The sequence below is a fragment of the Pipistrellus kuhlii genome, unplaced genomic scaffold (genome assembly GCF_014108245.1).
Source record: "Pipistrellus kuhlii isolate mPipKuh1 unplaced genomic scaffold, mPipKuh1.p scaffold_m20_p_2, whole genome shotgun sequence".
NCBI classification, from domain to species: domain Eukaryota; kingdom Metazoa; phylum Chordata; class Mammalia; order Chiroptera; family Vespertilionidae; genus Pipistrellus; species Pipistrellus kuhlii.
In genome coordinates this window covers 171,403,528-171,428,799 of record NW_023425515.1, presented here as the reverse complement: position 1 = coordinate 171,428,799, position 25,272 = coordinate 171,403,528, and the positions used below count along the sequence as shown (strand labels likewise).

The window sequence follows — 25,272 nt, the reverse complement described above, 5'->3', positions numbered from 1 at the left end:
GTCCAATCAATCTCATCTCCAGAAACAGGCTCTGCCCTGTAGGACCTCAGGAGAACCTGCAGAGAAGCTGCAGCATTGGTTCGGCATTAGTAGTGTTCACGGGAATTATAGTGGCTAATAAGGCCTTTTGGAGGCCTGGCAGCATGGGGACCCGGGCAGGTCCTGCCATTGAAGGTGCTGTCTCAGCGCTCCCAGCCTGGCTTCCGCTGTGAGGAATTCTTTGTCTTTGAAACGTGGTCTGCGTGTAGACATTGGTGTAGCCAAAATTAACACCCCCTTTTTTGTTTGCAGCCCCGAGAGAAGGGCAGGATGCGTTTCCATAGGCTGCAGAATGTGCAGATTGCCCTGGACTTCCTAAAGCGGCGACAGGTAAGATATCCCGTGGCTCCTCAGCCAGCCAGGGAATGTCGGTATGACGGTCCTATTTAGGGAACTTCTCTGTGCCCCTAGTAAGCCCTTAGTAATTGCTAAACCGGACTGACCCAGTTCTGTCGTACTTACTAGTGAGCAGTTGTATTTTGGTTGGACAAATCATTCGGTAGTCCTTACATAGAGCTGTGGCCTGCCTGAGAGGGAGAGTGTCCACAGAGAAGAGTTAGATGCTGAAGATTGAATTGTGTGAACCCGCCTTAGTTGGTCAAAGGGAAGATGAAAGGTAAACCAGCAAAGAAGATGGGAAAAAGTGTAGCACCCAGGAGAAGGGAAAACCAGAGTGCCACATTGCCATGAAAATTGGATGAGGGGGTGGTGTCCTGAAGGTCTGAGGAAGAGGTCGAGGCTGTGAGACATTGATGACTTAAGAGAACAGTTTTAATAGAGCAGAAATGTGTGTAGAGTGGATACAGGAAGGGAAAGAAGGTTATCACTTTCTAGATAAGGAAGGAAGGCAGCAATGTATTTTTAGACATAGGAGAAGACAGTGAAGAGAGAAAGACTGAAATGAGTGAGGAGAATGAAGAGCCATGGAATGCTAGCCCTACGATTTTTCATTTACAGCTGAGGAAACGGAGACAGGTGAAATGACCTGCTCCAAATCACAGAACAAGTTAGAGCAAAGTAGGACTTGAACCCAGATCTCCTGATGTGCAGTGTAATGCTCCTTCCTCTATCCATGCTGTTTTCTACACGCCATCTTTCTTCCCATTGTTTCCGTAATTGATGGAACTAAGTCCAGGGGGTGAGGGATTTGATCCAGAGCACAGCCTGCGTGGTTCTCTTTGAAAAAGAAAAGGGAAATGTCCCTCTTCTGAGATAGAGGGAGAAGGAGGGATGGCTGGATAAAGATACTGTGCAGAGATAGTTTGTGGTGGAGAGGAAGATGGACGAGGGAGTTCAGGGTTCATCTGCTTAGGAAGAGCTGTATGGAAAAGGATTGGGGTAGCTTCCGTTTCCTGCTCACTGGATGGTTGATCGCCTAGTGGGGGAACAGTCTATGTGTCTGTGCACATAGTGTTGTTGGAGTGAGATTTCAGGAGTAAAGCTATGGGAGTCAGTGTCAGTGACAAAGTAAATGGCAATGGAGTGAAAATGGAGACTGGAGCAGATCAAAGACATGAGAGAGAAGAGGCATCCCTCCATCCCCCTTAACCTTAAATAAATATGGTTGTGATGACTTAATAAGAAAGCATCTCACAATACCATGTGCTTGCAAGGTTGCTTTGCTGCTGGGAATGTAAATAGCACAGTCACACTGGGAAATAGTTTGGCAGTTTCTTATAAAGCTAAACATATACCTGTATGACCCAGCAATCCCACTCCTAGGAATTTACCCCAAAGAAATGAAACATATGCTCACTCAGAAACCTGTTCATGATGCAAGAGTTGTATTCATAATTGCTCCAGAAAACAACCTCAGACCTTCGGAGGATGAAATGGTAAACACAATGTGTGTGTCGGTACAGTGGAGACTGCTCAGCAATAAAAGGAGCTATCTATCGATTCGTGCAGCAACTTCAGTGGGTATCTCAAGGTCATTGTGTTAAGTGAAAAAAAGCCAGTTCAAAGGATTATATACTGTATGATTCCAGTTATATGTCATTCTGAAAAAAGCAAAACTGGAAAAGATCAGTGGTTGCTGGGAGTTAGGAGTGGGGGCAGGATTTGACTACAAAAGGGCCCCAGGGGGTCATCTTTTTGGATGATGGAACTGTTCTGTTATTCTTATTGTGATAGTTATACAAATCTATACATGTTTTAAAACAGAATTGTACACTAAAAATCAGTTTAATTGTATATTAATGATGAAAATCTATAAAAATGAAACCAAAATGAAAGTGACAGAACTCTGAGAACAGCTTTTCTTTCTTTTTCAGGTGAAACTAGTGAATATTCGCAATGATGACATTACAGATGGCAACCCCAAGCTGACCCTGGGTCTGATCTGGACCATTATCTTGCACTTCCAGGTAGAGTCTGTGAAATTTAGAGCTCTAGTTGCTTGGTTTGGACATGGCCTAGGAGTTGCACTGTCTTCCACAGGCACCCTGAGCCTGCCTTCTCTGTGTTTGGCAGTGAACAAGGGTGAGAGTAGGAGTTGGAAAGAAAGACAAGGATTGACTTGGAAATAAAGCTTTTGCAGCCTAAACCCGGAACTTCCTAATTATCTTCATGATGATCGTTTTCATGATGCAAGGGGATTTTTCACTTGTTTTGCTTGGCCCTGTCATTGGCAGTGTGGTTATTAGAAGTCTGCTCAGCTGAGTCCAAACTGGCTCTTTAGGTACTCAGAGTGTGAGGGTGGGGGCAGATGTTGGCTGTGATGCTTTAGGATGCAGTGAAGGCTTTTAATCCTGCTTTGATGTAGACTTTTCCTCATCTCTAATGATCTTAAAACAAGCCTGGTTATTGTAACACTGTCTTAGTCATTTGTGCTGCTTTAATGAAATATTGTCATAGACTGGGTGGCTAAAGAACAGACATTTCTTTTTCATATTTCTGGAAGTTAGAAATCTGAGATCCGGGTGCCAGTATGGTTGGATTCTTGGTGAGGGCCTTCTTCCTGATTATGTCCTCACATAATCTTTCCTTAGTACATGCAGGCAGAGAAAGAGATCTAGTTTTCTTCATCTTTTTATGATGGCATTGATTTCATTATGGGGCTTCATTCTCATGACCTAATCTAAACATAATTACCTCTCAAATGCCCTACCTCCATATCCAGTCACACTGGGGACACAAACATTCATTCCATAGCAAGCACCTTAGTAGCTGGATTTGTATGTGTGTTTGTAAGCACAACCTTGTAGCGCTCATCACACCCAAGAGCAGTGGCATCTTGGTATGTTCAGTCACACGGCTTTCATAAGGCCAGTCCTTTTCAAGTAAATATAGCCCTGTCTTTATAAAAAGACTATCTGGAATCACTTAACAAAACTAAGCAAAACTATTTCTCAGGCAGTTCGCCCATATCCAATTGCTATACAGGAAGTTGATTAGAGGGAGCACTTCTTGGGCAGGTGAAAAAAGAAGGCTGATGTGGTATCTCAAAGTATTGACTCCTGGAGTTGAGGCCTAGGGATGTCCTACTTGATGAATTAGCGCCACCTGCTGGATCAAGGCAGAACAGCAGGTGTGCCATAATTCCTAAGAATTTGAGAATGAGAGTATAGGGCTTATTTCTTGGGGTTCGGTTTGGAGATAATGCTGACAATGACAGAACGGGTGAGGTTAGGAAAGTGTGGAGGTAACGTATTTTTGTGGAACCACGGGGTGGCCTTGGACATCCTTTGGATATAGGGTTAACCAGGCAAGATGAAATAGGCAAGATGTTCCTTCGCAGAATGGGACTCAGAATCCAAACAAGGTGCACACAATGCATTAAATTGTTCTCCCCATCTCCTTGCAATTTGTTGAAGAAATCAGGCCTTTTTTTAGGTTAATAAAGATGCTGATGGCATCTCTGGCATGCCTGGCACCACCCCTCTATTATATTGCCTATAAGCTGGGGGATTTAGATCTATACCCGAGGCTCGGTCACATTCAGGTTCATTTGGGTTTTGGGCAAGGATGGTAGTCTCTCATACTGTATACTTTTATTGCTGTACATCAGGAGACATATAATGTCTGTTGTCTCTCTTTTCATGATAAGATTGATTAGTGGGGTCAGGTGTTATCAGCTTGATGCAATCATTCTGCATTGCCAGTTCCATTATTTCATTAGAAGTTGCAAAATAGTGACACTCAAATTCTATAATTTTTTATTATTTGTCTGGAAAATTTCTATAAAGAAGAACTTCACCATTATCAGTTACCCTGAAAGATAGCTCCTATGGGAGTGGTAAGATGCAAAATAAATAATCCCAACTTTCCCTCAGTTTGCCAGTTTTAGAATAATTAGTTGGTTCTCTGAGATTTTCCAGAGGTGACCAATGGAAGTATTTTGTTGACACCCGCCCCCACTCACACACACGCACACGCGTGAGCAATTATTATTCTTTATAATACTCAGCTTCATCTTGGGCCAATGAGAGTCTTTACAAGTTGAGATTCTGAGTCCTTTGGCACAAACCCCATAGTCTTTGATCATTTCCATTTTTTTCTGGTGAGATGAGATGAGATGCATTCTTTGTAATACATGTATTTTCTGTCCCAGACCTGAAATTAGCGATTTCTCCAAGGAACTCAATTCTTTACCGTTATTCTGAGTGCTCTTGAGTAGCGTTTATGACTTCTCTGGACAGAGCTTCCAACATTGTATATAGTAGGTCCTCGTCAGAGATCCATTCCTATGGCGTGAAATAATTTTGATTTTCTCCGTAAGTCGGAACCCACTGACATAAGCACCTACGTCACTCACATGGAGCACATACACAGCAATAATGAAGTGACACAGTAAAAAAATTTTTAAAAAAGATAGCAATTCCTGACCTTTACTTGTGGTTAATAAAGAATAAAAAACATAAAGCACATATCTGCCTACATCAAAATGACAGAACTTTTTTTTTTTTTAATAAGTAAATGGGAGATGGCGACGTAACCACGAAACGATGTATGTTGAGTCCAATGTAACTCGAGGACTGGCTGTATTTTTCTTTTTTTAAAAAAAGGTCATTAATTGATACTGATATTTCTAATTCAAATTTAGAATTACAGAGTTTTATCTTTTTCTTTGACTTTGTACAGGGATGGGCAAAAGTAGGTTTATAGTTGTGAATATATGAAACAGTAAATAAAACTATTGTAATAATTATAACTTGCAAGTCTTTTTCATGAACAACAGTAAACCTACTGTTGCTTATCCCTGCATTTATATTCTTTTTTCTTAGACTGAAATCTTGATTCTAACACAGTAACATATTACATATTTCCTTTTATTTTTACATATGTACACCTGTCTATAAATCATATGTATTTTATATATTTGAATCAAAATAATATCAATGTTATTATTAATAATATAATCACTAAGAAGTTTATGATTTCTTTGCAATTCTATTGTCCTTAATGTAAATTTCCTAAGGACATACAAATAATTATATTTTAAAGTCATTCGAAATAATTTATCTGTATTGTTAAACCAGCAAGTCAATACATAATTAGGCTCATTTGTTTTTATTTGCTTTCAGTGTTTAGGATTTTTCCCCCCTTTCAACTTTATTATTCATTATATAGATTATATTAAATACATTATATGTTTACATTGTCATTGTTCCAAAGCGGAATTCTTAAAAGTGAGTATAAACTGTATTCAGAGAGGTCCAGTGTTCATCTCTGCTCCCTCCATATGTTTCTTCCCTTTCTCTATAGTTAGCTAACATTAAACACTTTTTATTTATTTATTTATTTAATATATTTTATTGATTTTTTACAGAGAGGAAGAGAGAGGGATAGAGAGCTACAAACATCAATGAGAGAGAATCATACTGCTGCCTCTTGCACACCCCCCACTGGGGATGTGCCCGCAACCAAGGTACATGCCCTTGACCGAAACCGAACCCGGGACCTTTCGGTCCTCAGGTCGATGCTCTATCCACTGAGCCAAACCAGTTTCGGCCATTAAACACTTTTTAAAATCCCCAAGTATATGTTTTTTGTTTTAAAATAGATTACAGTGAGAGAAAGGGAAGGAGGAAGGAAAGGAAAGAGAGAGGGAGAGGGGAGGAAATATCTATGTAAGAGAAACATCAATTGGTTGCCTCCTATACATGTCCCAACCAGGGATCTAACCCACAACCTAGGTATGTGGCCTGACTGGGAATCAAACCTGTAACCTTTGGTGCACGGGAAAATGGCCAGGGCTAGTTACCGAACCTTTTTAAAACATCTTTTTTGGTTATTTTATTGTTTTGATTTAGGAAAATATATACTTAAAAAATTTATTGAGGTATATTTTACATACATGAAATAATGTATATTTCATTGATTTTTATGAGTTGTACAACAATCACCCTAAGCCAGATTTAGAACATTTTTATCATTCCAGTATTATCCCTCTTGACATTTACAGCTCTCTATTCCCATCCCCAGCCTCAAGCAACCACTACTCTTGTTTTCAGTCTCTTTAGATTTGCCTGTTCTGGACATTTCATCTAGTGGAATCATATAGTATATGATCTTTTATGTCTGGTTTCTTTCACTTAGCATAATATCTTTGAGATTCATGTATGTGAATCTCATACATAGCATGTGGCAGTATTTCATACCTCTTTATGCTGAGTAGTATTCTGTTGTATGGATATATCATATATTTTGTTTGTTCAGCATTGATGGACATTTGTGTTATGTTTTTACTATTATAAATAGAGTTTTTATGAATAGTTGAATACTAGTTTTTCTGTGAATGTAAGTTTTCATTTCTCTTGGATATACACCTAGGAGTGGAATTGCTGAGTTGTATGATGAGTTTATGTACAACTTGTTAAGAAATTGCCAAACTGTCTTCCAAAGTGGCTGTACTATTTCACATTCCCACCAGCAATGTGTGAGGGTTCCTGTGTCTCCACATCTTTACCAAAATTTGTTGTCTGTCCTTTAGATTATAGACATCACAGTGAGTGTGAAATGATATCTCCTGTGGTTTTTAGTTTGCAGGAAAATGTATCTTTAATTGAATTCTACAAACATTTACTAAAGACTAGCTATAAGCAAAGTCTTAGGTAGAGTTTGTGTGAGATATAAAATTGAACTAGGCACAGAATCAATGCAGTCTGACTATATGATTCAAAGGAATGATAAGAGACATACTATAAAATAACTTGGTAGAGATTAAACAATCAGGGAGGTTTGAGACAGGGAGGTGGAATATGGCCTGTACTCAGTAACGGATTTTATAACTTCCAGGGATTTCAACTTAGCCCACTGCTTCTTACCCTGTTACCAGTTTTATTGAAAGATATAAACTGCTCTGGCTTTGTCTTCTGCATGCATATTGGCTACCTGCTTTTCTCTATTGCTATTTCAAGCATAGTGCAATATCTGTTTTGTCTTCTCGTGGAGGGAAATTTTTTCTGCCAGAGTATTTTCTCAGATGCAACTGATTACTAATTCTTTGCTTTTTTTAAGACTTGGTGTTTGCATATAGTACTAGCTAAGTGTTTGGGAGTGTGGGGAAAGATTCCCTCTTTCTGCAAAGCTTTTGGTTGGCTGATAAAGAATTATATAGAGCTGTCCTCCTTGTCTTGCTTCAGATTGGACGTGATATGTATGTTGCTAGTTAGGTATCATTGTGGTTTTCTAGTCTTTTATTATGAAGTGTCTATTAACTGTCTTCACCAAGAACATGTGCTATATAAAGCAAAATAGAAATGCAGAGTACAACTATCAAATGTTTGGGGATCAGTAAAATAGTCATAATAGTTTATCTTTGTTATTGGTGAAGTAAAATAATGATATAGAATAGAGGTCATGGTTGTCATATCAAGGGAGCATTCGGCTGGTTCCAGATTAAAAAAAAAACTTGCTACTGCTGTCTGGCTGCTGTGCCTCAGTGGTTGAGTGTGAACCCCTGAACCAGAGGTCACGGGTTTGATTCTGTCCGGGCACTTGCCCAGGTTAGATCCCCAGTAGGATGCAGCAGGAGGCAGCTGATTAATGTTTCTCTCTCACCAGTGTTTCTATCTCTCTATTCCTTACCCTTCCTCTCTCTCTAAAAATAAATAAAAACATTTGAAAAAATTTGCTACTTACTGATGTGACTGGTAGTATTGATAACTTTATAAAAGATGTTTATGGTTTCCAAAATGTTTAACGCATATTAAAAAGATGTGCTAAATGATAGGGATTCTTTTCATTTAAGTTTTTAGTTATGAAAATTTCAAGTACTCAGAAAAGTATATAACATCTTGGTGTGTGTGTTCACCTTCAAAATTAAACAAATGCTAATATTTTTTGTTACATTTACTTCCGGTTTTTTTCTCTTTAAAGAAATAAAACATTTTAGATACAGCCAATTTTTTTGCTCCCTCCAACCCCCAGGTAAATACTATCCTGAGGTTAAATGGATGTCATTCCCATATATGCTTTAGAACTTTTCTGACAGAAGCGGTATTCATAAGCATTATGTGCTATAATTTGTTTTTATGTTGACCCAGAGAGTATCTTCTACATATTCTGCTTTTCCCCATCTAAACTCTATTTTTGAGGTTTATTCATGTTGATAAAGGAGGACCTGATTCGTTCATCTTGGACTATAATGTGAATGGAGCCCCTGCCACCGTGCAACAGCTATTGTCTGGAGTCTATCATTTAATTATATGAAGAAGGCATTCATTATTGCATTTAACATCTGCGAATATGTGTCCTTATGCATACAGGCAAGAGGGTGTTTTGGATAGACACACGGATTGTCATTGCTGGGTTGTACACGTTCCTTTATTTTGCCAAATTACTCTCAGAAGCACTGCATGACTTACAGTGTTGTGTTGTATAACACCTACTACCATCTGACATATTTGTTGTGTGGATCCCCGCACTAGGATGCAAGTTTACTAACAGCAGGACTTTTGTCTCTTTTGTGTTCTGTGACTGGCATAGAATAGGCATTCAGTATACGTTGAGTGAAGGAGTATTTTATGAATTTGATCTCAAAGAGTGTGGTAGGGTAGTCCAGAGAAATAGATTGTGATGTCTGTTTTCCTGTACCCATTTGCTGATGAGCAAACAAACAGAGACCAACTGACTTTTTTGGAAATTACATCTAGATAAAGATAAGTTCTTGGAAGTCAGAATCTGAGGAAATTAGTTTTCCAACTCTCAGTTGTGTATTAAATACTAGTGTATATCTAGGACTTAAATGTAAAAACTTCAAGGAGTTCAGATCAGTTCAGATCAGAGTGGTCTTAGATGGGTGGACTTGAGGATTACTTTTCTGTGAGCTTTTCGGTGCTTAGTTCCTGGCAGATAGATGAGCACTGTGCGTGTCTGTGAATGAAGGAGAGAGCTCTTTCACTCCGGAGTCTCACTCTGGCTGTCTTTGTGGGATTCCTATGGAAAGTAAACGGTTAATGAGAAAAAGCCAGAGGAGAAGTCAGGTTGAACAGGTAGGCCCTGCAGGTGCTTTCCCAGAAGGCCACAGGCTACTTGTTGAGAGCTCAGCTAAATGCGAGGAGACCCAGGGAGAGGCCTGGTGATCAGAGTGGACGTGGTTAAGTAGCAGAAAAAGAAGCGCCCAACCGTTGGGCCTTAGACATGCCTTTTCCTTAGCGCCCAGTCAAGAGAGAGTCTGTTAGGCCCTGGTCGGTGGCGGTGTTGGAGGAGTGTCTTTTAGCTCCAGGAATAAATGGGAAGCAAAGGGGTTTACTATAGAGCAGGCACTGAGCCAAGCACTTTGTAAACATGACCTCATTCGCCTTTTCTACAACCCCTTTTAGTAGTTGGTGGTGTGCAGGTTTTACAGGCAAGGAAACGGAATCACCTAGCAAGTTAAGCTGCGTTAACTGCTAAATTAACAGAGCTGGGGATTAATCCTAGGTTTGCCTTAGTAAAATCCCTCTGCTCCTCTCCTAGACCAGTATTTCTTTGGAGCAGAAGGAAATAAAGCCTGATTTGTCTGACATATGCAAAAGTTTAAAAAGAAAATCCTCCCAGGTCAACCAAAGGACTCGTGTACATGCATCTAAGCCTAACCAATGGACACAGACACCGGGCGGTGAGGGCATGAGTGGGGGAGTTGGGGGACAATGGGAGATAAGGACACATATGCAATACCTTAATCAATAAAGAAAAAGGAAAAAAAGAAAGAAAATGCTCCTAAAACCAATGTGCACCGTAATGTCAGGCTTCTCCGAAAAACCCTCAGTAGCAACAGTCATATTAGACAGCTGTCTCTTTTGGCCCTGAGTTGATCAATTTCAGGAATTTGGTTTGCTTGTATTTCATGAATAAAATTCAAGCTTAGCCCTTAAGATAGGCATCTTAAAAGTTCCAGTTCTCTTGGTTGGAGGAATGAAGGCCTGGTGCCTGCCTAGAGAATTGCATCGGAATGCCAGATTTTTGGTGAGCAAATGCTATCTGGCAGCCTGATAAGGTTGATGTCGCAGGCTGAGCTCCTTGTCTTGTTGCTTGCTGTGGCCTGCGATGGCCATGAGGTGGTGCTGCAGCTTTGCAGTTGGCAGAGGCTGAGGGAGAGCTGGCACTGCAGCTGTGAAGCACGGGTTGTCAGCAGGGCCTCAGGCGTGATTGTGTGGGAGCTGTTGATATCTGGCTTCTCGTTGCTCTCTTTTGTGAGGGTGACTTCTCAGTGTCCAGGAGAGGTGGGTAGAACTATACTGATATAACTATTTAGGGCTGATGTAGCCAGCCCTAGGCAGGCTGCTTCTCGCTGTGTGGGCTGGATCCTTTTGGCAGAGACGAAATAACTGCAACTGAAGAAACTCACGTAACCTCTTCTCCTCAGTTCAGAGCCCTTTGGGTGGCGGTGGTGTGGCAGCTGTCAGGCACTGTACTGAAAATTGGGGTGCACAAACCCCAGTGACATAACACGGTGACTTCTTTTTCCAAAATAAATTTTATTGATTTTTTTACAAAGAGGAAAGGAGAGGGATAGAGAGTTAGAAACTTTGATGAGAGAGAATCATCGATCAGCTACCTCTTGCACACCTCCTACTGGGGATGTGCCCGCAACCCAGGGACATGCCCTTGACCAGAATCAAACCCGGGACCTTTCAGTCCGCAGGCCCATGCTCTATCCACTGAGCCAAACTGGTTTCGGCAACAGGGTGACTTTTGAATCCAACTTCTTCTAGGCCTATTCTTCACATTTCCTGCCCTATTTCAATTTAAGGAACAACCATCCAGGCCTCATTTTAGCAACTTCCTCCCTTGCTCCTAAATAGCAAGTGTTACCTCTTTGTTTGAACCCTGGGTCCAAGTGAGTCTACTAGCCAATTCAGAACGGTGGGGGACCTTCTTGTTTTATGTAAGCAAGTACAGACTTCCATCCCTGCCACAATTAGAGCTCGTGTGATGGGATTGATCTTAAAAATCTTAAACAGCAATTCAGGTTCTGGCTTTGCCACTTACTAGCTGTGTAGCCTTGAGCAAACTAATCAACTTTCTTAAGGCTCCTGTCAAATGTAAAATAATAGTTTTGACCTTTTATGGTTACGATGAGAATTAAATAAGATAATCCATAGCTTAGCACAGGGCTTAGCCCAGAACCAATGCTGAGGTAGTTAGCTGTCAGCAGCAGCGGCAGCACCACATCCTCACATAGCTTTCCTGTTATATTTGGAAGTGATGTCCTTCTTACCTAGTGGTTCAGATCCTGCACTCAGAGCTGGTTTCCAGGTTTTTCCTGTGTGTCATTGGTCAGCAGATTTAACAGGTATTTCTCTCTCTCTCTCTTTCTATTTTCCTCCTTCCCTCCCTCCCTCCCTCCCTCGCTTCCTCCCTTCCTCCCTCCTTCCCTCCCTCCCTCCAACCTGCCTCCACCCAACACTGCACAGCCAGTGAATTTCCCATCGCTGAGGCTACATGTTTAAAGCCTGTGCTTTTTAACTCTGAGAATTAGGCTCTAGTCTCTCTTAGGTTATAATTTGGTTAAAATAATTTTATTTCTGACCAGAAAAAAAATAGAGAATATGTCTATCTTATGGACGTCTTGGTACAACAATTGAAATCTGTTTCCTTTCAGAGTCTGGGGGCCATAATTGCAGCATCCCCAGCCCTCGGCCCTTCCATTCCTGGTTGGTTCCAGTGCTGGTTTGCTTTTTCCCCTTTTACTCCTCCTCCTCCTTCTTCCTTCACATTACCTTCTCCCGTGGCCTCTCCTCTTCCCCCTCCCTTTTCCCTTTACTCTTACAATCTCCCCCTGCTCCTCTTCCTCCCTGATTTCTCCCCTCCCCTGGTTTCTAGCTCCTTTTTGCTTTCTGTTTGTGTGTCTGAGGGCAGTGCTCCAATTACCTCATATTTGGAGAGATGAAGCTGCAGCCAATCCGGTTTCTGTCTGCTTTTAGGTCAAGTGATTTCTGAACTGCAGTGAGATGCTTTGAATTTGTCTTGTTGCAGCTCTGAGCCTGTAAGATGGCTGTCTGAATCGGCAGCGGCTGGGAGAGACAGAGGCGGGGAGGGAGGGAGACAGAGTCGGAAGGATTGCCGGCACAGTGCATGTTTTTAAACGTGCATCGAATCCAATGAAGCCACGGTTGGGATTTCTCCGGGATCCCAGGACTGGCTCAGCTGCATTTTTGCTGAGACTAGGAGAGGAAAGCAATGGGAAATTCACTGGGCTGTGTTAAGGAGCCAAGAAAGTCCGTAGCTATTCCCGAGAAGGCTCCTCTATCTCCTAAGAAAAGGGTTCGGTTCAAAAGGAAGTGGAGGGGGAAGAAAACGCCTACTCCAGAGGCATCCCCAGAGGAAGAACCCTCAGAAGGAGCGGGAGTCATTGAAGAAACAGAAGCCCCGAGGAAGTTAATAGTGAGTCTCCAGGAGGAGGAGGGAGTGGGAGGGGCAGAGCATCCCCCGCCAGACATTTCAGCGCCTGAGGACTCGGCCCCCAGCTCAGGAGCAGGCGATCCAGGCATGATCCTGCAGGTGAAGGAGAGATTCCAGGGGGAGATCCAGACTGCCCACCTTTTGCTAGCGAATGACTCATCAGATGCCGGAGGGGTCTGGGATTCCCCGGAAGAGGGGATGACTGTCATCGCTCACCTGCTGGATAACCCGGCAGAGAGGAACTGTGAGAAGTCGGTGAGCCAACTGGTGGAATTTCCGAGGACGGCGTCCTGCAGCAGCCGGGCTGTGCTGCTGCCTTTGCAGGGAGAGGCTGCCGTGGAGACAGCAGACACCGCGCTTGGATGTCAGAGCAGCACCGTCCCCAGCAGCACAGGAAATGGAGACCAGCTTCCAGAGGGCTGGAGTGTACGGGGAGGACCCAGGGGTATTTTAAGTGCCTCCGAGACAGGTTCCTGGGTTGCAGAGCATTCTGTCCCTCCATCACTGTCGGGGCAGTCGAGGGGCCACAGAGGCGCAGAGCCTGCCCACATGGGTCAAGTGCCCCACCAGGGTCCCAGACTGCCTGCTTCTCAGAGTGATCTGTCCATCAGTGGCAAGACTGGGAGCATCCTGCCCTCCTCTGGCTATGGCAGCAGTGGGCCGCACTTAGGTGGCATTCGGCCTAAAGATCCAGAACCGGAAAAGAGCCCCGTGTCGTTCTCAGAAGAGGACGGCACCCTTTCTTTGGAGGCAAGCCACACCCCATCGTGGGGTCTGGAGGAGGTAGGTGGCCTGTCCCAGGGAGATGCAAGCAGCTGTTTGGATTCCTGGCCCAAAGCTTATTGAAGTGGAGTGGAGTGAGCAGTGAGGATCTTGGGGCTTCTTCTCCAACTTGGGCCGATGTCAGGGACTGGGAGTTCGTGGCTGCTGGGCTTGGCAAACAGTCTGCCTGAGGTCTGCCCCTGGATGCCTGGAGCCAAGCCTTGTCTCTGGGGAGTTCCTAATTCCAGGTAACCGGGCAGCACAGTTGCTCGAGCTTTCTGGTGGGGCAGTCTCAAGGTGCGTGGCCAGTTAGTGCTTACTCTCGGGCAGGTCTGTTTATCCGCCTCCCGCACAAGGAGTTTGTGGGGTAGAGTCTCTGAGATGAGTGGAGAGGGGGTGAGGAATGTTGAAGGCGGAGGAGCTGACTTCAGTGTAATTGCTCTCATGACGTTCTTACCAGAACTGATGCAGCCGCACTCCTCGGGGCACAGCTAGTGACAGCACTCACTCAGTGTTTGTAGGGGGGCAGGGACAGTGGTCCTTCGGTTCCTGCTTCCGGCCTCAGAGGAGAGGGACATAGAGTGTCCGGAGGTTAATCCAGAGAGGAGGTTAGGGCAGTTTGAAGGTTTGAGGCTCGAAAAAGTTGGTTTTTGGATTGGTCTTGTTTATGGCTCCGACAGGTTTTTGTTCGTGAAGTATATGTGTGTGTGTGTGTGTGTGTGTGTGTGTGTGTGTGTATGAAGGCATTGGTGGTGGTAGTAGTGATGGTGCTGGGAATGTTTTTAGGATCAAGGAGCAAGTGAGAATTCAAGAGATCTGAACCCTGAGAGGGAAGGACTCAGCAAGACCCTGGGTGGCCCGTGACTGAAGTTATAACGCAGCAGTGACCAAAGAACTTTTGTTGGCATGTCACCCTCTGCACAGAAATAAATACTTCAGGATCCCAGAGCAGCAAGAGGCGGGAGGTGAAGTAGGGCAGCCGCCTTGATGTCTGCACAATAGGGACGTGGCCTACCTGCTGGTGCCTGCTTATCCCAGCAGCACCAGGCGGGAGGACACACTCTTTAAGCTGATGTGTTTACAGAGTCCTCTTCGGGGAAGAGTTTCCTGCACAAATAGGCCCATCTCAGTGCCCTTGTATTACAGAGTTTGGAGGCTCCCAACAGTTGCAGGGGTCAGTGGCCACTGAAAAATATTCATTATATGGCTAGGCAAGAGGCCTCCCTGGACTTTCCCATATAAAAGAGTATGCGGGCGTGTGTGCGTGTGTATGTGTGCGAATGTGGGAAGGAAAGCAACCAGGTTGCTGGGGTTGGGTGTACAAGCATTTGAGTTTCATTAAATAAGAAGGAATATCAAAGTCAGCTTTCATCTTTGTATGAAATAGATCCAGAGTAATTGGGGATAAAACCAACTGCTGAACTGGTTGCTCTTTTGATACCACTAGCATTGAGTTGAAGTTCTGGAGGCATCATAATATTTTAGGGTTCATGCTCATAAATGAGAGAGATTTTTAGAAAGTTAGGAGCATAACACTGTAAGGGAAATCAGTTCTAGATAATGGACTGCAGGTGACCGTGGCACTTTTAGTATGGGATTTCCTCACTGGGAGGGAAGGTTCTTAAAGAAAAGGTTGGCCCGGCAGGTGTGCGTGGCTCAGTGGTTGAGCATCAGGAGGTCACTATGACCTCCACTAGGAACCAGAGGTCAGGGTTTGATCTCCAGTCAGGACTCATGCCCAGGTTGTGGGCTTGATCCCCAGTGTGGGTGTGCAGGAGGCAGCCGATCAATGATGTTTCTATTTCTCTCTCCCTTTCCCTGCCTCTCTGAAATCAATGCAAATATATTTTTTTTAAAAGAAAGGAAAGAAAGAAGGAAGGAGGGAGGTAGGGAAGGAGGAAGGAGGAGAAAATAGGTGGGAGAAACCTTTGGACCATGATCAGTAGTTTGGCTGTATTGAGAGTGAAGTGATTGTTTTGCTGTTCAGTATGTTTTGTGTGCTTTTTGTTTTCAATATGTTAGAGCAGTAACCCTCTTCAGAAAATAATTCAAGTTCCAGAGAAGTGTCTGTCCTTGGCATAACTCGGGCCATATAGTCTCTCCTGTTGGTCAGTCCAGAGCATGGTAATGGGACTAGGCTGTGGCTGGACATACACTTTGCAGTGAGTTTTGGTTCTTTTCAGGATAGAAAGAAATGGAAACTCATTATTTCTGCAGGTTTTAGATAAAAGAGAACTGGTCTGCTTTCTGCTCATCTGGTATAGTTGATTCTCTCCTTGTCAAGAAAGAGTTAACACAGAAGCAGGATGGCAGGGGTCAGCTGGAAAGAATGGTTTCAGAGTGACAAGTAGATGAGGATTTAGAGCTGGATAAGAGTGGGTTAACAACATTGCACTTTGATGTCAGACCGAGGCCTTCTCTGGCCCATTCCTTCTCTCAGGAGAACTCCCTACTCCATCAATATCCACAATACCTGGCTTTTTGGAACAAGGAAAATTGTTGAAAATCCCATCCTCCTCCCTATCTTGGCTCCCACTGCCAAGTTCCTGCCCACACTGTTAGTGGGTTCTATTGAATAAAGAATTTGGCTCTATTCCAGTGTCCTTGTCACACACCCTATAGATCCTACAATCTCGGGTGATAGTGACATCTATAACTGGGGGCTGGTAATGCTGAGGAAGAGATCGGTTGGTATATTATTTTCTGGGCTCATTCTTTCAGTTTTTAAGTATCCCTTTCTGAGATCTCCTTAGTTATAGGGAAAGTTCTTTTACTAATACTGATTTTGTATTGCAAGAAGAGAGCAAAATTAACTAGATACTATTGTAGGAATGTAGCAGTTAAAATTATAGTTAAGAGTTTTATTTAAAAAAGGATTTTTTTCTTTTTAAAAATTTTTTACTTAAAAGGAATAATCATTTTGTAGGTATAACAATGGTGGTATGATTGTATTAAAAAGAGTGCTTATCTTTTAGAAATACATACTGAAGTGTTTATGGAAGAAATGATCTATTTGGAATTTGCTTCATAATAATAGAGGATGGATGAAGTGGGTAGAGTATAGATGAAACAGGATAAGTATGAGTTGATAATGGCTGAAACTGGGTTATGGGTACAGTCTGTCTCTTTTTGTATGCATTTTTAATTTTTCATTCCAAATGGAAAGTTAAGAATACTGCATATACCAAAAAAAAAAAAAAAAAAAAAAGAATATCTAGAATACAGGAAGTGTAGTGTAGGAGTAGTGGTTACGAGTGTGGAGCTAAGTTGTGATTTTTGCTCTACTACTCACTAGCACTATACCTTGGAGCAGGTTACTTCTGTGATATAATTTCCTCATTTGTAAAATGAGTATAAATATGGTATATACTTTGTGGGAATTACATTTAGTAGAATTGAAAACTATCCATATTCTGTGACCTAGGATTTCCATTCTAGTTATTATATTCCCTAGAGGGAGCTTCAAGATTGGAATACTGACCCTCCACCTTATCTGAGTCTGATGTTGGTTAAACATAGCTGTCATTAGATACCTCTATCCAGGCATTTTTCATGAATTACTGTTCTGTACCCTCTTCTGCTCTCAAGTGAAAGTTTTTAAAGTCTGGTGCCTTCTCTGTTATGGGATGAGGTCAGCTAGAAACTTCAGGACATGAGAATCAAGTATCTGTTCATTACACCTAGTCTCAGCCCCTGAGAGTTATATATATGGGCTTATCCACAATACAAACCCTTCAGCCAGGTGTTCCAACCACACCTACTACCTCATCCTCTATCTAATCTTTTCTCCTACATCAGTTGCCAATGTGTACCTTCTTAACAGGTCAACCCCTTAATCATCTACTATTCCTGTTTTAACTTATTTCAACTTCCAATCTTTGTATCCACTTTCTGCCTAGAATTCATTTCCTCTTTCTCTTCCTCTGTTCTATAATATCCTTCAAGTATGAGTTGAAATCATACTTCTTTAAGAAATATTTTTTTATCACTTCAATCCATACTTAGTATCCATTCTGCTAAGATCCTCTTTTGGATAACATCATATGCTATATTATTGTTGATCTTTTGGATCTTAAACAATATGTAACTTTTTCATGTAATCTACCACATATGACTAAAAATAAGGTAAGACTTTTTTTCCCTCTGGAAATTAGCCCTCAGAAAAAAAGAGATTCTCTTTATAAAGTCAAATACAATTGTCAGTCAGTGAAATCATAGTCATTTCATGGAAAAGGATGAATGAATTTGGATCACCATCTACTAGTTCAATTTACTAGTATATAAATTTTTATAGAGATCAATTGATATAATTGATTAAACAAAAAGGAGAGACCAAAAATTTAAGAAAGTTTTAGTTGCTGTTCTTGGGAATTTAACCTCCTAATTTGAGGGGTTAAAGATAATTATATATAAGTAGTAATCACATTAAAAACTTAAAAAAATTACTCAGATATTTATAAAACACCCTCAGACAACAAGTGGTCACATTACAGAAATCATAAGTAAGCACCAATAGAATGAATGAAACCAAAACTAATCCAGTATTATGCAACTGAATTCTTGTGGCTGGGAGTGAAATTTCCAGTGACTGCATGGATTTAAAAAGTGGTGTATCTCTGAAATCTTAGAAATGTAGAAGATGTTTTCTAGAATGTTCAAACAACAGTTTTATTTTGTTAAGTAGATTTATTGGTGGGAAAGACATTGATGTCAAAGATGCAGAGTTTGAATAACATAGTTTTATGAAATGTAAAAGTGAAAAAGCATTAAACTAATGCATTACAGCCCTAGCTGGTTTGGCTCAGTGGATAGAGCGGCGGCCTGTGGACTGAAGGGTTCTGGGTTTGATTCCAGTCAAGGACACGAGTTTGATTCCAGTCAAGGACACTTCCCCGGGTTGTGGGCTCCATCCCAGTAGGGGCATGCAGGAGGCAGCCAATCAGTGATTCTCTCTCATCATTGATGTTTCTATCTCTCCCTCACCCTTCCTCTCAAATCAATAAAAATGAATATTAAAACAAGAAAAAAATTAATGTATTAGCTATATCACTTAATTTTAAACAATTGTATGTGTAAATAAATTTTAATCAGTAAATGTATTCAGGAGAGCCACAAAGTTTCCCTTCTTCCATCCTTTTCTTCCATTCACCTGTTACCATTTGGGAAAGTTTGGGGACTGCCTTATTTCAGCCAGATACGGCATGACTTAGAACTTGCAGAGCCCTGCCCCCCTTTTTACCTGGCTAACGTCTACTTATATCTTAAAACTCCTGCATAGATGTTGTTGTCTCAGAGAAGTTCCTTGGAATTGCTAGTTGGGTCACTTGCTTATCTCTCTATTGTCTCCTCTACTAAATGGCTTGAACTTGAAGCTCATGCTTGTGCTTTTATCTTGAGATACCAAGAACTTAAACACAGCTCCTTGAACATAGTTGTTGATTGCTCGAGAAATAACAGCAGAATAAATAAATGGTGTTACGCTTTTTTTTGTTCTTTGTGGTGCCTGGAATTGTGTTAAGCACAGATGAGTTGTTTAGTAAATACTTGTCAAATTATTAAGAACTAATGATGTTACTAGGTATGTTTCGGAAAAGGAATGAATCCGGCCTTCACACGGTAGGCATGCATGGTCTCTGGAGTGGCAGCGAGGCTGCTCTCCCTGCGGAAGGCTGCCTTTTAAAACCAGAGGAGGGAGAGAGCTCCCCGACATGGAAGCTGGTTTCTGCATTTGGCAGATTAAGGTAAAAGCTTCTGTGTATTCCAAAGGACAGCACTGTGCACACCATGTGTGAGTATTAAATGAAGAGGGACAAACGCCAGATTTAATTCCTGAGATGGCTGTGACAATAATCCCATTTCTCTCATTCAGCTCACAGTCTAGGAAGAGCCTTAATCCAACCCTCCAGGGACCCAAACACTTCCCTGTCTCATTAAAGTTTTGTAGAAAATCCCAAGTAAAGCTGTTCATTGAACTATTTTCAGTGCAATATACAAAGATACTGTGATTGGCAGATAGGTAATGCCGTCAGAGAGACTGACTGTGGTTGTACTGGACATACAGTCATGCAATGTCAATTAACTGAAATTTCTTTTTTGAGTAAAAAAACACAAAAACTCATTTTGTTTATTCAAGTTCTACCCCTTTTAACTTCAACAAATCTATTTCCTGTGCCCAACAATGTGTTGCCTTAATATGTATGTGAAGTGGCTATAGTGGAAGTTCTGGGATAGGTCACTGGTGAGGGGTGACCTAGTCATTGAAACAGTAGCTCGAAATGTGAGGGAGAACTGGAGTAGAATTGGCACCAGGGAGGGGCTGTTTTCACCGGACTTACAGGATGATGGCTTGGGTGCTACTATCCATTATTGTTGGGTCCTCAGCTTTGCAATCCTGTAGCTGCCCCTCACCCACGGTACTTGGAGTTGATAGAGTTTTAGGGGAAGACTTATAGTGCAATAATACTTGTTAGAGATTGATTTATGCCACTTAATTACTTTATAATAAGAATAAAAAATTATTGAAAAGTATCCTTGGGTGAGGATTAACAAAACAAAAAAAGAATTTAACTGCCCAGTTATACAGTATTTGAAATGGCTACTTTGCATTTTGTTGCTTTAGGATATTATATGGGAAAGACATAATAATCTGAAGGAAGTCAGATGAATATGGAGTCAGAGCAAGGAGGCGGTGGGTGGAGGATGGATTTGTAGGATGAATTTATCAACTGGCATTGTCAAAGTTTGGCAGCCTGATTGAAAAGTATCTATTAAGGGACAAAAATCTTAGAATGTGCTGGGTAGGCCACCATTTTACTATCAAAATCTTAGAGGCAATACTTACTGATTTCCCCTTTCAGGACTCCATGCCGGCTACCCACATTCTTTCATTCTCATAGCCTTTCTCTGGACATCTTAGGAAGAGAAGCCTGCAGCTTTCTTTCATACTCACTCAATAAAGTATTAGTAAAAGTTTCTAGCCCTGGTGTTTTTTGTGCCCCCCCCCCCCCCCGCCAAATTTTAAAGTATCTTCTGCTGATGTTTAACCTATTATGAGTTGAGTTTATAAAGTTAGTATTCATAGTCTCAAAAGTGCCTGTTGTCGATTGTCCCTGTACTGACCATAGAGAGTGGCTACAGTCAAATACTGGGATAGGTCACTGGTGAGGGGTGGTGACCTAGTCATTGAAACAGTAGCAGGTTACTCCCTGCTGCACCTAATGGGGATGTGGGATGTCTGAGAGACCATGCCTTCCCTGCCCACACCTCCTTCTAACAGCCGTGTGTCTGAAGAGAGGTTACTCCATGTCCTATCTTTGGCAGATCTCTGACATCTACATTAGTGGAGAGTCCGGGGACATGTCAGCCAAGGAGAAGCTGCTCCTATGGACCCAGAAGGTGACAGCTGGTTACACAGGAATCAAGTGCACCAACTTTTCCTCCTGCTGGAGTGACGGGAAGATGTTCAACGCACTTATTCACCGATACAGGTAGGTGCAGTAGAATTTCAGTATGCCTGGAGGGGCTTCTTCTCATCTCTTGTTTGTAATTAATGATTATGTCACTTTCCCCCTCAACCAAGAATCAAGAATCTGATTCATTGTATTCACTTAAAAGAGGAATGTGTACTGAATTCCTAGTGTTCTAGGCACTGGACACAAATAACAGTGAACAAAACAGCAGAAGTTCTTGCTTTCATGGAGGTTATTTGTTTATTAGGCAACATACAAATACATGTTTGCTGTCCTACAGTGGTAAGTGCAATGGAGGGATAGAGAGTGACAGATGGGGGTTGTGGTATTTTGCACAGAGGGTCAGAGATGGTCTCTCTGATGAGGATGTTGGAGCAGAGCCATGAGGGCGTGAGTTATGCAGGCCTCTAGGGGGCAGAGTGTTTCAGTTGGAGGAAGTAGTGAGTACAGAGGGCCTGATATAGAGGCTTGCTTAGAGAGCTGAGGAAGAGCATGTGGCTGGAATGAGATTTGCGAGGAAGACAGGAATTTTTGAATGACAAAAATAAAAATTAATACACTTTTAGTGGTCATAAACATGCCGCCCAATTTTCACTCTGTAGTAGCTTATGATACCTTTCCCATGAAATACAACAGGGCTCCTGCTGCGTACGTTTTGAATCAGGGAGTACGGGGCTCCTGGAGTGCAGTTGAGAATGGAATTAGTACTAGGCACTTTTAAGAGTAAGGAAGTGGCTACCCACATTCTTTGTGTGGACTCACGTGTGGCGTGTAGACAGAGACTTTCCATGTGTGTTGGTGACTTTCACAGGCCTGATCTGGTGGACATGGAGAGGGTACAGATCCAGAGTAACCGCGAGAACCTGGAGCAGGCTTTCGAAGTGGCAGAAAGACTGGGCGTCACCCGGCTACTGGATGCCGAAGGTGAGAGTGGACCCCAGTTAAGGATGTTTGGCAATATTTACTGTTCCTTCTCCTGGCGGGTTCGTTTGTTCTGACTCAGACATTTCTTACCCTTCCTCTCAGATGTGGATGTGCCATCTCCAGATGAAAAGTCTGTAATCACTTATGTGTCTTCGATTTATGATGCCTTCCCTAAAGTCCCTGAGGGTGGAGAAGGGATCAGTGCTACGGTAAAAGAACACTTAAAATAATTTTTGACTTTGGTTTGTTTGGGTAGAATGTATTGACTCAACCATATTTCTCACGGTATACAGAGCATTTTTAGACAGAGCAAAGTGAATCTACACCGTATTCATACACGGTCATTGTCCTTGGTCCCTGGGAGTGAGTCTGTCACTAATTTTGTAGCATCTAGCCTAGACTATTCTAGGTGTCAGGAAATTGAATCCCATCTTGGGAGCCCTTGAGGAGCTTTGAAACTGGGACTCTGAGTGTTACACTGAACAGGAAAAGGCTTTTATGTGGTTTGGGATGGCCTGAGCTACTTTCTGATGTATTTGTTTTTCATACTGCTAATCAGAATGAAAATGTGTGGTATTTACCCTTTGACATTAGGAAGTAGACTCCAGGTGGCAAGAATACCAAAGTCGAGTGGACTCCCTCATTCCCTGGATCAAACAGCATACAATATTGATGTCAGATAAATCTTTCCCCCAGAACCCTGTTGAACTAAAGGTAAAATTATGGACTTGCATTGATTTTTTTATAAATTAATTCTGAGGAATAATTCTCGGAGCTGTTGCTGCTTGTTTCTGGGTGAGGTGGTACCAAAATTTGGGCCATATTGTTTGTATCTATTTATTCACCACATTTTAATTTTGTAGGCACTTTATAACCAGTATATACACTTCAAAGAAACAGAAATTCTGGCCAAGGAGAGAGAAAAGGCAAGAATTGAGGAATTGTATAAGTTATTGGAGGTAAGGAAGCTTATCCTTTCTTTGCTGAGACTTGGGGGTTGCTGGTTTGCTCTTTTGTTGTTTCTTTGTTAGACTTCCTGCATCTTCTTCCCAGGCTGCATAAACAGCAGTATGCTAGGGTGACAAATCTGGCATCACTCTCAGCTGGTCTTGAAAATTTGTGGGAAGGGACAGTAGAAACCAACTACATTTTCTAAAGGGCCTATTGAAAAGCGAGATACATGTAGCACTGGCTATGTGACTCAGTTTATTGGTCATGTGCTATGCATCTAAAGGTTGCTGGTTCAATTCCCAGTCAGTGCACATGCCTGTGCTGTGGGCTCCATACCTGATAAGAGGTTGTGCAAGAAGCAGCTGCTGGATGTTTCACTCTCACATCAATGTCTCTTTCCCTCCCTCCCTCCCTCCCTTCCACCCTCCCTCTCTCTTCTTCCATCCCCCCTAAAAAGAAAACAAAACAAACAAAAAACAAAACAAAAAATATATTTTTAAAAGTAACATGCATTTATTCAGAAATTTAGAGGGTTTTTAAAAAATATATATTTTATTGATTTTTTTACAGAGAGGAAGAGTGATAGAGAGTTAGAAACATCAATGAGAGAGAATCATTGATCAGCTGCCTTTTGCACACCCCCTACTGGGGATGTGCCCACAACCAAGGTACATGCCCTTGACCAGAATCGAACCCAGGACCTTTCAGTCCGCAGGCCGATGCTCTATCCACTGAGCCAAACTGGTTTTGGCTGTGTGAGTTTTCTCATTTCTCAGAGAAACTAAATCTTCCCTAAGATGGAAAGAAAAGAGACTTCCACTCACATTTTTATTCCTAGAGAATTTGGAGCTATAGAGATGAGCATTTGAATGGGGGTTATTGAGAGGACAGGAGGAGTTACATAACATGTATCAGGAATGGAAAGCTTTAGAGTAGGAGTCCCTGCATTTAGAGGTGATTATTTTGCTCTCACCGCAAGGAGGGGTACTGCTAAATATTCCTATGTGATCTCTTATTAGACAGTGGAAAAACTGTTAATTGGCTGGGTAAAGAAGCAAGAAGTGATGGCAAAGAATAAATTAAAACCAGGGCCTGGGGCATGGCTGTGCTTTGGACTAAAAGGATCTCTGGGTTTTTTTAGGTGTGGATTGAATTTGGCCGAATTAAACTGCCTCAAGGATATCACCCTAATGATGTAGAAGAAGAGTGGGGAAAGCTCATCATCGAGATGCTAGAGCGAGAGAAATCACTTCGGCCAGCCGTGGAGAGGTGAGTCCTGGCCTGGAGTGGATCTGACATTACTGGGCTGCTTTGGGTCCTACCCTTCACTGTGGTTTTGATCTTATTTTAGGCTGGAATTGCTGCTGCAAATTGCAAACAAAATCCAGAATGGTGCTTTGAACTGTGAAGAAAAACTGACACTAGCTAAGAATACACTGCAGGCTGTAAGTCTGACTGTTTTGTCTCACTTCTTGTGTCACATTTTTCACTTCTCACCTTGGGTTCCAGTAGTTGAAGTTAACATTTGAGGCATCCAGCTGTGCTACTTCCTTACTCTTGGAATTTCAGTGGCCCCTTGGCGCCCTGGTCCTAGTGGGTGGGAGCAGTGGGCGTGTTCCCACTCTTACTCTCCCTTTCTCCCTCAGGACGCTGCTCACCTGGAGTCAGGACAACCAGTGCAGTGCGAGTCGGACGTCATCATGTACATTCAGGAATGCGAAGGTCTCATCAGGCAGCTGCAAGTGGATCTCCAGATCCTCCGGGATGAGAACTATTACCAGCTAGAAGAACTGGCTTTTAGGTGAGGAACATGGAACTCATATAGGAAGTTTGCTTACTGCTGAGGCTCATGGCTCAAGAGTCAGGTATTGAATTTTGTGACTTGACCTTAGAGTTCAGGAATACTACAGGTATTTTGGCTGGGAAATTCTCATGATGGAGGACAATTTCCCCTTATTGCAGGCCCTGCCCACTAAGTAAGTTTAGGGTTTCCTGATCATTGTGGTATCTTATAGCACCCCACATACTTCAGAGTGGCCTGCAGTGGTGGGTAGCAGGTCTGGTTTAGAATGCTGGGGATCTGATACGTCACTTTGTAGAGGGGGAAACCAAGACCCACAAAGGGGATGAAGATCACCCACGACACACGGCTTATACAGAGCCAAGGCTAAGACTTACATCTTTGGACCCCTAACCTGTTGTTTATTTTGTTATACCCCCTTCAAGCTATACACAGCTATTTGCTTCCCTTAGTTAACACTGTAATTTGATATTTGCCTCTCTGCCAGCTCTGTAC

The 25,272-nt window shown here is 42.3% G+C and overlaps 1 protein-coding gene across 13 annotated transcripts in view; it reads left to right on the top strand.

Annotated features, from left to right (window-relative positions):
• The window catches only part of MACF1 (microtubule actin crosslinking factor 1), a 332,073-nt gene that overhangs the window by 140,910 nt on the left and 165,891 nt on the right, over window positions 1-25,272 (top strand). For 8 of the 13 annotated variants that reach the window (XM_036443784.2, XM_036443786.2, XM_045584819.1 and 5 more), the window contains 10 exons: window positions 292-369; window positions 2,313-2,405; window positions 20,953-21,119; window positions 21,913-22,025; window positions 22,128-22,234; window positions 22,620-22,739; window positions 22,889-22,984; window positions 24,118-24,245; window positions 24,328-24,421; window positions 24,623-24,777. In XM_036443784.2, coding sequence (XP_036299677.1) covers window positions 292-369; window positions 2,313-2,405; window positions 20,953-21,119; window positions 21,913-22,025; window positions 22,128-22,234; window positions 22,620-22,739; window positions 22,889-22,984; window positions 24,118-24,245; window positions 24,328-24,421; window positions 24,623-24,777 — 1,151 coding nt within the window. Of the gene's footprint in view, window positions 1-291; window positions 370-2,312; window positions 2,406-12,633; window positions 13,654-20,952; window positions 21,120-21,912; window positions 22,026-22,127; window positions 22,235-22,619; window positions 22,740-22,888; window positions 22,985-24,117; window positions 24,246-24,327; window positions 24,422-24,622; window positions 24,778-25,272 lie in introns of those variants that run through there. The other 5 variants (XM_045584822.1, XM_045584817.1, XM_045584818.1 and 2 more) reach the window with 1 other exon arrangement.